Source organism: Leptidea sinapis, chromosome 30, assembly GCF_905404315.1.
Source record: "Leptidea sinapis chromosome 30, ilLepSina1.1, whole genome shotgun sequence".
NCBI classification, from domain to species: Eukaryota; Metazoa; Arthropoda; class Insecta; order Lepidoptera; family Pieridae; genus Leptidea; species Leptidea sinapis.
The window spans coordinates 7099075-7111443 of record NC_066294.1 but is presented as its reverse complement, the minus strand read 5'-3'; the positions used below and the strand labels follow the sequence as shown (position 1 = coordinate 7111443).

The window sequence follows — 12369 nt, the reverse complement described above, 5'->3', positions numbered from 1 at the left end:
CCTTTATGTCATACATTTAATTTATCTTAGAAAACAAGTTGCTATCCCCTCCAATGGAAAGCAACGCGTGTAACGCCTATACCGAAGAGTTCTGATAAATCCGATGTTGAAAGTTATCGACCCATAGCAAATCTATCTTCACCAGCTAAAATATTTGAAAATGTTCTCCACAGACCAATTTATTTACAGGTAGCTAAACTTCTTAATAATGCTCAGCATGGTTTTAGATGCAGAAGGTCAGTAAATTCAAATTTGTTAACATTAACAGAATTTATAACAACACAATTAGATATACGATTACAAGTAGATGTGCTTTTCTTTGATTGACTTCGTAAGGCCTTCGACAGGGTTAATAATGACATCCTGCTTGCTATACTTTGTGCTATAGGCTTCTTTACGCCGATGACCTAAAATTATATGCGAGCATCCAAAATGAGGCACAATATGGCTATTCAGGCTGACATAGATGCTGTTTATAATTGGCATAATAAAATGGAATTTAATCTCACTAAATGCTATAGGTATTGTCACTGTGTGTCGAATGCGACAACCAATCACTTTTCAGTACCGCATTAATGGTAAGCTCATACGTAGACGAAATTCAATGAAAGATCTGGGTGTGACATTTGACTAAAAGCTAACCTTCCACGACACGATCACGATATAATAACAGTCACTCAAGAGTCCTTTATGAGACTACGGTTCGTATTAAGGAATGCGCGCGATTTCCACAGCGTCAATATAATACAACTGCTTTACTCTTGTGCGTAGTAAGCTTGAAGCGAGCTCGTGCGTATGGAATCCCTACGAAGTAACCTATCCCTTATGCTAGAGAAAAAAATACAAAAATCTTTTTTTCATTTTCTGTATATGCAGAAACTGGGTTACTACCCGTACTTGTACCCGACGGCGTATCTCATCGGTTGCCTCGGAACACTCTGGAAACCAGACGGGCTCTTGACCAGGCAACTACCTTGGTTAAAGTTAGCCGGGGCTTAATAGATGCCCCTGATATTCATAATGAGCTGATTCGATTGCATACACCTAACTCTCCTACTCCAACTTTGTGAGTCCTCGCATTATAGCGTCTAGCAATAGTATAATGTACTTGGTTAATGTAATTATTGTTGTGACCGATTTATTCAAAATAAATAAATAAATAACGGTTTTCGATAGATGGCGCATGACCATAAGAAAAATCAGTATTAACTATGGTGTTATTTTATTTTTTTAATATTTATCTATATTAATTTTTAATTAATACGCTTTTATTAGCTTCTGCTGTATGCCTGTTTGTTACCGACTCCATTGGACTTGATTTTGTTTAGTACCTGTTCAAAGACAATCGTTCTTGAGGAGTAAACTCCAGTCGTGCGTCGGAGCTGACACACGCTTTTTTATGGTGTTAAGTGATCACCGCCGCCCACATTCTCTTGCAACACCAGAGGAATCACAGGAATAAGTGCCTATTGTAAATATAGATAAGCTATATAGATATTGATAAGCATTGTTTTGGTGTGATTAAATAACTGGAAAATACTTAAATATCAATAGAAACACCCCGACGCAATTATAATTGCGATAATTTTTCTTTTTTTTGACTCGGTGAGAGGCACACCCCACACGGACTGTCGCGACTTTCTAATCGTATGGGCATTTTAACGTAACCAATTTTTAAATTATATTTTAATATATTTTCCACAAACATTGTGTAAATATATTATTTACAAAAATTTGACTCTAAATATATTTAAAAAATATCAATATCAAATGAATATTACATATTCTTTCTTAAAATAGTAATGATTGTTACAAGTATTAATTAAGCATTTTTTTTTTGTAAAAAATATCCGTACGGACTTTAAGCGTCTGTTTATTCAAAATGGTGGACTATCGCACGTTCCTCGAAAGGTACCTAAAGCGGCGCAAAGTTAAACAGATATAAAATATTTATGAGTTTAAATACTAAGTATGTGGTAAATGTAACCCGGTAGCGCCTCTCGCATTTAACTGTCCAGCTCGAGATCCCCGTATATTTCTATAAAAGGGGAACATCTAATTTCTAGTAAATGTAGGAACCTACTCAATATTATTTTTATAGTCATCTAAATAATGTACCTACTTTTATTTTTATGTAATTACCTACCTATGTATTAATACAACCACACATTTACATTATAGTCGTTTATTTTAAGTTATCTCCTACTAAAATGTACATAATACTTAATAAGTAAAAATAAATATAATTTGAACTGATTGTGGTATTATTTCTCCGCTATACTGTCCACTTTGTAACTTATAAACGCGAAAGGTAATAACTGCGACAATTTGGTGCACAACACTTTGTCCATGGTTGGTTTGCTAATATATATTTCTATGTCACCGTCCGAACCGCGGAATTCGCTCAGCGTTTGCCGACAAACACCACAAGGCGCTGTAAAGGAATCTTTCTGGTGCGCAACAACTGCTAACGATTTGAACTTGAGATAACCATCTGATACTGCTTTCGGTATTGCAACGCGTTCGGCGCAGATACAAGGTGTCATCGCTGCGTTCTCAATGTTGCATCCGGTGTACACTTTGGCGTCTACTTCGGTCAAAAGAGCAGCCCCGACCGCGAAGTTTGAGTAAGGACAGTAGGCCATTTTTCGTATCTCGACGGCTTCGCGTATCAGATTCCGGACCGTTTCACCTGGAATCAAACATGTGTTGGTTAACTCTTGGATTGACTCCACAGTAAATCTACGTTTAGTACCGGTTGATACTATGGCATAGTGAAGTGCAAGAGTCTTTTATACAGATTTCTTATTAAGACGCGAATAGCTATTTGAGTAAATTCCAGCATTGGCTTACAGTCAGCAAACGATATTGGCAGTCAAATCTACTGAAAACTAACCGATCCCAAGGGAATATACTCACAATCATAATATCACTACGTTTTAACCGATCCTTGGAGCGAACTTCATTCCAGATCGATACGACATGTGTACCTTCAATTAAAAAGCTTTGTGATTCTTCTTGTGTTGAAACTTGTAAGAGAGAATAGGTATGGTAGGCTGATCATGAAATCATACACATCGCTGGAGTTAGTTGTAATATACTCTTGTGTATACTATAAACCAACAAACAACTCTGAGGTCAAGGTTCCTTTATGCCGTCAAGTATTAATAAAAATATTAGGGTGATTCGCAGAGTCAAGTCATCGGCGATTAGGTACCTACGTCAGTACCTAAGTCCTAACCAGGGTAAACATATTCCAACACACAATGGTGAATTGCTCCTATGGAATAAAACATGTAAAATGTACCTAGATGTAGCGAGAAGAGTGAAGATTACACCTATTGGCATCAATCACGGTTTAATCATAAACGCTTTTTTACACGCAGGGCGTGTTTAACAGCTGCAGCGCAGATATTAACCTGAGATTTGTATAAGACATACAGATTGACGAACCATGCGTTACTCGAACGGTTGGCTCATTTGGCAAGAGCGTTCGGATGGAACCCGAGAAGTAGCGAATTCGAGTCCCTATCCCATCGTTCAAAAATTATGGTAAAAAAATTTAATTTGTATAATTAATCCCAAAAGTGAGGGATGTCACTTTAAAATAAATCGTTATTAACATGCTAAAATTAATAGTAGATATATTATCTAGATACTATCTGTGTTCTGTGATTATCAAAATCTAATTTTCAAATTACCTATGAAGATTTAATTTTTGGTACTAACTTGTGGTGGTGGTGGGTGGACCACTGTAGGCCATTGTTTTTTATAATTGGAAGAGAGGACAGACGACGACGTACGGGTCACCTGATTTTAAATGATCACCGCCGCCCACATTCTCTTGCCGGCTCCTTATAAAAGTGTACGCGCATTTTTTGAAGGTGTCCATCTCGTATCGTCCTGGAAACACCGCATAAGGAAGCTCATTCTATAACTTGGTTTAACGTGGTGAAAACCTCAATGTGGAGGAGTGCCACCCATCCATATATAGGGGATGATATCCTAATTAATGGCGTGTCCTGCCAAGTGGAATCCGGAGACAGGAATCAGGACAAACAGCTCTTTGGAACACTCTCCGTGATAAATGCGGCAGAGCGGGTGATCTAGCCATTCACAGAGCACAAATGGAGCAGCTCTGCGTTTCACGCGGTATAACTGATTGACTTGATACTGGGATGCGCCAGACCAGAGATGTCAGCAATACTCCATATGCGACCTGCGCTTTGAAATTTGCGATTTGGGAAATTGTTGAGGGCTAGAACATATTCTAGCCCTCAACAATTTCCCATCCAATCCATCCAACTGGCCCATAGGCCAGCTTGAAGCATCGCCATTCTCTATTTATGACGCCCATCTTCTTCGAAACCAGTTTGGCTTTGCCTTCCAAATGACCACGGAATTGGCACTTTTTTTTTTTGGTTAAGGCGCAAACTTGAGTCTTCTCGGGGTTATATTGGACAAGGTTCATTTTACCCCATTCCGCGAGCTTAGGTATATGGCATCTCCATTAGTGACACAGCAATGATAGTATATTAGAGTACAAGTGAGCTAAGTTGCTCATTATACACGAGTTGCAGCCTGAGCCGTACGCGAGGGCGTAAATCAGCCGAGTGTCTAGTGAGGAAGTTGGTTACGAGTTTCGCACTTTTTCAACACACTCGCGTGGAAAATAGACAAAACAAAATAAGAAAATTATGGAAATGGCGCGCATTTTTTTTTGTACGCGCTAAATGTAAGGTGATAGATTACATATAGCCTACTTCAAAATTATAATTTTAGTGAAAAATGCATAGATTTTATAACAAATTATTGTACATTATAAATAATTTGATAATGATAAATGTTTTTTCGTTTTAATTAGAGACACATTTATTTACTTCTTCCAAAAATGTAAATGGATTTTAGCGGCATAAAACCTCTTTGTTGTTTGAAAAAACTTTAATACACTGGTAAATTGAAAATGTTCTGTTTCCTCTCATATAATTTGCAGTTAGGTACTAACTTTGTAAGGATAATTCTATTATAATTATTAAGAATAATGTAATAAGGCTCACTTTACGAGCAAGTGTGTTGAAAAATAAAATATAAGTAATACAATTCCTTAATAAGTTAAAATATTATAAACAAAATTTAAAGTAGTATTTTTTCATTGCGTATTAAGTATAATAATTATAGAATCTGTACCTGTATTTTTCCTTCCAGAGTTAATGAGTATAAAATTTAGGTTTTACCCACGTAAATACAATTACTCTTTCGAACGGCCTTGCATGAACAAGACTCTGCAGAACTCACAAGGCTAATATTATAATAAATCAGTCGTTTTACTTAATATTAACATTGTGACCATCACAATATCTAAGTACTTATAATTAAACTTTATAAAAACACCTTTCATTTGAATGAAGCATTAAATGCTTATCTACAACTTTAAATTTACGTACTAGTTTTTGTCCTTGGCTATTGAATGGGTATTTTGACGGAAAACGAGAGAGTAACAATTTTTAACCGTGTTAATAATATTTCTTAAAAGTTGTGAAAAGGATTTTAGGCAGGTCTTGGCGTCCACTTGTTAAATAATTTATAGTTTTAATTAATTTCCTAAGTAATGATAGGTTCAATTGTTATTCTCCTCACAGGTGTAGTATAAAGCCTATGTGCTTAAGAAATACATGTGTTTTGAGACCCTCAGATTCGCCTCGTGCCTAAGTACTTTACCCTTGTAGAAATCGCTTACAGTGTCATCTTTAAATAAAACACTCTCTAAAGGATTTAAATGTGTGTAATTGTAACTGTGCTTCTACATTCGTTTTTGCGTAAAATTTTAGCGACGGGACTTCGGATTAGCTTATAGTGTTTTATTTAAATGTGTAACACTCCCGTAAATCAAATAAAAATACTATTAGAGCACTTAACAGACGCCAAGTAAAATTCAGTTTTCGTCATTTTTTATGGAAGAGGAAGAGATGAGGACGACTAACGAGTGAATGGGTCACGTGATGTTAAGTGATCACTGCCGCCCACATTCTCTTGGAAGAGCAGAGGAATCACAGAGGCGTTGCTAGCCGTTTAGAAAGGTATACGTGCTCAAACACTCCCCGTAGAAGACACACAATGAAGCGACGTCTCTACGCAACACCAAGTGATCCAGCATTTAACAGAGCACCGGGTCCCAGACAATTCGAACAGCTCTGCGTTGCATGCGGTCAAATGGTTCGAGCTGATACTGGGGTGCGCCAGACCAGAGATGACAGCAATACTCCATATGTGGCCGGACCTGCGCTTTGTGCTGATCTCTAGCGCTCTATGGGCCGGCTTGAAGTATTTATGACATCCAGCTTCTTCGAAGCCAATTTCCAAAAATCGACTCCATAAATACTTACGTTGGATTAAATCTCTGTGTACGTATTAATACATATATAAAACTTAACACGAGTATTATCTGTCATAATCTACATTATTGTTTCCAACCCATTACTTATCTATTATATTAACATTGTCATCTATCATTAGTAGTATGTCCGAAAAAACAATTAGGTAGAACAATACAGAATTATACTTTATAATATTAATAGTTTAATATGTGAAAACATAGAAAACCACCCATTTCTTTTTACTGTGCAAGCTATGTTTATTTTATAGTTTTGGGAGTGTTAGGATTTTTATATATTTTCACAAAATAATATAATCTGTGGGTGAAGGTTGCATCCTTTTAGTGTCGGTTTGAAAAAAATCCATACAAATTTTTGAACTATTTTTATAGTTCGCACTATCACTTCAAAGGGTTGTTGTTATGCCACCGTTATTATGCATAAGGCCCAATTGGTAGTAGCGAATAATAAATGAATTATGATTATGATGATAAAATAACTAAAGATACCTATGTACCAGATATGATTTTTATTGTTGACGTAGAAATATTCAATTCATTCTAAATGTCCTAAATAACAGAATATAATATGTGAAATTCAGGTCATTGCGAACGAAAATAAACTTTTCGGGAGTGAAACTCCAAAACCTTCGAGTTTCCTATATAGTTTAGACTCTGTTCTTTTAAATAATAGAAGTGTAATAAAATACTTACTCAACGATTCAAAATCTCTGATATCCATTGTGTTCGTGTGTCTCGTAAAATACTTGAAACTCGGAGTGTCTGCGTCAGACGTTGCTACCGAGTAGCGGTCACCGGCCAACTGATTATGGCAATGGAATGGATCTCTGATTAGATATAGTACGTCATAATTGAATGCTCCTTTTACTCCGCGCCGCTCCAAACTTATTATTGACCGCATTTGCGGGCGTAATAAAGCCAATTGGATTATTACCAGTTTCATTGCAATGACTAAAACGAGTCACAGCCAGTGCCGGATTAAGCAAGCGCGGGGCCCGTAGCGTATTCTTTCAAATTTAAATATTTTTATTCAAAATAGGATATGATATCACTTATAGAAAGTCAAAAACTACCACGCATTCCAAAAAGTATGCCTCAGACCTGAAAAGAACGGGCGACACAAACTCAGCGGCCTTCATATTTTTCATATAAAATATGGTTACAAAGTAATATCGTACAATTCATCTCATTATTTAAAACCCTGACAGCGGGCGCTCCATTCCCAATCTGTAGTATCATTGAGAAGGGATTATAGTAACTTTTACAATTATAATACTTTTGAATTTCGTTATACATTTGTTTTGAATTTTCTGGGATCTTGTTGTAAAAGCATATACTGAGTCATTCATTTTGGAATGGGTGGTGGTACTTTCAATAAGTAATGTCACATCTTATTTTGAATAAAAATAAGGCCCTACAAAAGACTTACTAGCTCGACTTTGCCGAGTAGTAGCATTATAAGTTTATGTTTGTTCCTGGTGTTAACATTATGCTTATGAAAGTTTCTAACAAATTCACTTAGGTATGTGCTTATATACATAACATAAGAACCCTTGAGCTATATTGGAAGTAGTAGTTTCCGAGTGACGTGGATTGTCTAAGTTGGAAAAGTTGTAACGTTTAAGTTTTTGTGACATCAAGTCAATTCAATTTACCACATCTTCATAAGTTTCAATCAAAAAAATATGCTCAGGCAGAGATGAATGGGTTTAAATATGCGGGGCCCCATTTCGCATGGGGCCCGTAGCAATTGCTACGATTGCTACATAGTTAATGCGGCACTGGTCGCAGCTCGAGCCAGGAGCGATAACGTCAAGGGGATACTTTCAATGCTATTTACCAAAGCTGAAGATATTAAAGCCTATACAGGTGGGTGTTTTTTTTACAGAGGTAGAAAACCAAGAGGGTGTAAATACGTAATAAGAGGTGGGACTGCCTATATAAAAATTGAAATTTAGTTTAGTATGAAACGTGCAGTTATTTGACATTAGTTTGAAATAGTAGTAATTAGAGTATGGCGATTAGTGACGAAGTATAATCCGGCTAAGTTTGAAAGCGAACAGTTGCTTAGAACGTAATGTATTTCGGCTATCTCCGTTTTTTTTACAAGATTATAGCCGTCATCTGCAAATCTATCAATGACTGCAAGTTTTATACAATCGAGTGAATCACTTTTTTCTTAGAGAGTTTCGCTAGGCTGGTAGGAAATGGTAGATTATTATTAGTCTTTAGGCGCAACAAAAAAGTTGGCAAATGTAGATTGTTTCGTCTCGGGAGCAAACCAATATTTTTAAGGAGTTTTTTTAACCTGTGCCAATCGATGGATTGAAAGAATACTACGTCACTCGAGTAAATACTGGCGCGTGGTGGACATTCCACTTTTTATCACCTCTATGAGAAAATATGTTTATCTCATATTTATTTAGGTGCTAGAAATAATTAGAGGATAATATTTAAATTTGAAAAATTTTGGAAATACAACTAAAATAATCTTCTAGTAGTGAATAATTATTTGTCGATTTATAGAATGTACTTGTCATGGCATGCAATATTGCCTTCTTCAAGGGTGAAGGTAAAACACTGACCCACTATAATACACTCATTCTCTCTCACTTGACGAAGACACACTGACTTTTTTGTTTTTTTAACTAAATCGGAACTCCGATGTGAGACATTTAGGGGCGAAGGGGTCGAACCGAATATCACCTAATCTCACAAGTATCTGGTTAAATATCACGTTATTTTTTCGGACTCGAAAATTGCCTCACGTAATTTATAGATGATCCCTTAAGGGTAGGCGAAGAATTCATACTCTAACAGTACATATATACATATTTAAATTATTGGCTAATTTGACGTGCTTATGATGAAGTGGAAAATCTTCTTATCAGACTGACATGACAAGCACACGCATTCTATAGATGGACCCAATTAAAGGTCCAAACTCAAACCCACATGCACACACTCACTCACACACACACACACACAGTTTTCAGACTTTTTTTCATTGTGCGATAATTGTAAAATTTGGTTTTTAATCATTTCTGTTTATTTCTATATTGTTTATTAAATAGTATGTATCTGCTAAGGAAGTTGCGAGATATTCCCAATACAAGTGTCCTAAGACAACTTACTGGGAAGTCTCAACACCTAAAAACGTATATGTAATCTTAGAAATGAACGAAATTTACTTATTATAGCCAGCCCTACGAGTAGGTACCTAGATCATAAAAAGGCGCCTTTATAAATAAGTACCTAACTTCTGTATATCAAAATAAGTATCTACATTATGAAACATTGTGACTTTGATCAATGGAGAAAAAATTTAATGTTTATTTTTGTAGCCTTTTCTTTTTATTATCTCGCATAAAAAAGTAGAGTAGGTATTGTTATGAAACTTGTCTTATTCTTGGGCGGCTTCAATACCTGTGTTCACTCCGGACCTTACATACTTCGGTGCACTCACAATCCAATATGATGACGGAATACAGTAGGTGCTTTACTCCCTTTGAGTATAATTTATGTATGGTCAGGCTCGTAATGTTCTGCCCGGTAATTTGGGGCTCTGACAAGAAACGCCATATACTTACCTAGTCTTTCCATTGATACTGAATCAAAGGAAAAAAAAATGTATTGCAAATCACGAACTAGTTAAAAAAGAAGGACTCCGCGCCGTGATATTAGCAAGTGAAGCACCTTTATGCTAGTGTGTGTGCGGTTACGGGGTATACCAGATACACAATATAATCATATATCCACAAATACATTTATAGTAGATATTGTTTTTACACTTTTTCTTAACGCACGACGGCAATTTCAAAATATTTTATTGCGACGCAAACTGATCTGTCACAGACGATGGCAAATCTCATAATGGTGGCCGATCGGCTTGTATTAGTGTAAGTGTATGCGTGGGGCTATGTATTTACACGTTTACCGGCTTGTTTTGGTGCCTCACTGTCATGTAAGGTGACACGGAGTCCTTCTTATTTTACTCGTCCGTGTTGTAAATAACATTTATTAGTTTAACAGTGTTTTAGTTTAAAAGATAAATATATAAAATTTAAAATATAAAAAGCTTGTTCGAAGTGGTCTCCATTGGCTGCAATACAGTCCTTTATACGTTGAGGCCAGTTGTCAATAGAAGCACGCACTCTTTCCATGGCAAAATTCTTTACTGCCAGTCGTACGGATTGTTTTAGTGACTCCAAATTAGTCAAGCAATTCTAGGTGCTATCTTCATCTCCCGAGATAAAATCTTTTGCTATCGGACAGGACTACTTCGAATTCTTTCCCTTACTGTTTTGACCACCTTTTTCGTACGAACACTAAGTGGACGGCCAGATCTTTTTCTGTCGCAAACATAGGAGGTCTTATTGTACCTTTTAATATCCCGGTACACAAACATTTTACTAATACCAAGCGTATGGAGAGTTTTACAAATTGCATTTGGCTCCATACCTACTTTGTGTAATGCAATCACAGCGATTCGGTTCTCTTTATCATCCCACTCCATTTCAATATCGCAAAATATTGTACAATGTATTGCCGCCAAAATGAGAAAACTCATTGAATCATACAAAAATGACAGATTCCAAATTCAAATGTAATATCTTGTTTATTTTTAATTGTAACAGTATTTATGGCCAGACTAAGAATAGAGCGAACTTAGACTTTACTCAGACATAAGCTTAGCTTGCACTTAAGTCCACCATAACGACGACTTAGGAAAAACTCAGACAATAATTCAAACAAAATGGAGATCAAAAATTCATTGCGTCATCCCAACAGCTGTTGTTCGATGTTTTAAAATTTCCGTTTAATACACTGTCTCCTGTCACCCATAGCTGTCACGCATCTAAAATGCGTTCCTTTTGTCATACCATATACCTAAATCATCAAGTACGTATTTCAGTAGCACCATATTTCCAGAACGTCTATATTCTACTTTTCAACCTCTTGCCGTGTCCACGTTTTAGCGGTATTCAAGAATATGGTAAAAGTAATCAACATTAGAAGGTTTATAACTATATAAATCTTAAAATTAGCAACACAAACCAGAGCTCCTGTTGGATACATAGTAAAGAGAGGGCAAACTAATAACTATTACAATGCAGATAAAGAAATCGAAACTTTTTTTAAATGCATCAACCTGTGTATTTGTGAGTGTGTGTGTTGTATAAATATATGAGTGTGTGCCAATGTGTCAGTTTAATGTTTTTTTTTATGGAATAGGAGGACAAACGAGCGTACGGGTCACCTGTTGTTAAGTGATCACCGCCGCCCACAATCTCTTGCAACACCAGAGGAATCACAGGAGCGTTGCCGGCCTTTAAGGAAGGTGCACGCGCTTTTTTTTAAGGTACCCATGTCGTATCGTCCCGGAAACACCGCACAAGGAAGTTCATTCCACAGCTTTGTAGTACGTGGCAGAAAGCTCCTTGAAAACCGCACTGTGGAGGACCGCCACACATCCAGATGGTGGGGATGATATCCTAGCTTGTGGCGTGTCGTGCGAAGGTGGAATTCAGCGGCAGGAATCAAGTTAAACAGCTCTTTGGAACACTCCCCGTGATAAATGCGGTAGAAGACACACAATGAAGCGACGTCTCTACGCAACGCCAAGTGATCCAGCCGTTCACAGAGCACTGGGTCCCCGACAATTCGAGCTGCTCTGCGTTGCACGCGGAATCGAATGGATCGAGCTGATACTGGGGTGCGCCAGACCAGAGATGACAGCAATACTCCATGTGTGGCCGGACCTGCGCTTTGTAGAGCGCTAGAATGTGGGCCGGCTTGATGTATTGCCGTGCTCTATTAATGACGCCCAGTTTCTTTGAAGCCAATTTGGCTTTGCCCTCCAGATGACCACGAAATTGGCAATCGCTCGAGATTTCGAGACCCAGTATTCCGATACTAGACGAGGCTTTAAGGGAAGTGTTGTCGAAGAGCGGTGATACGTCAACTGGGGTATTTTT

At 37.1% G+C, this 12369-nt stretch overlaps 1 protein-coding gene across 1 annotated transcript; it reads right to left on the bottom strand.

Moving 5' to 3' along the window:
- Positions 1 to 2169: 2169 nt before the first annotated feature.
- Positions 2170 to 7247, bottom strand: LOC126973789 (cytidine deaminase-like). Its single transcript, XM_050821110.1, has 2 exons — positions 7085 to 7247; positions 2170 to 2692 (listed from the first exon to the last, which is right to left on the bottom strand). Exons 1-2 carry the CDS (start codon positions 7110 to 7112, stop codon positions 2265 to 2267), a joined length of 456 nt encoding a protein of 151 aa, XP_050677067.1. The 5' UTR covers positions 7113 to 7247; the 3' UTR covers positions 2170 to 2264.
- Between the last annotated feature and the right edge of the window lie 5122 nt (positions 7248 to 12369).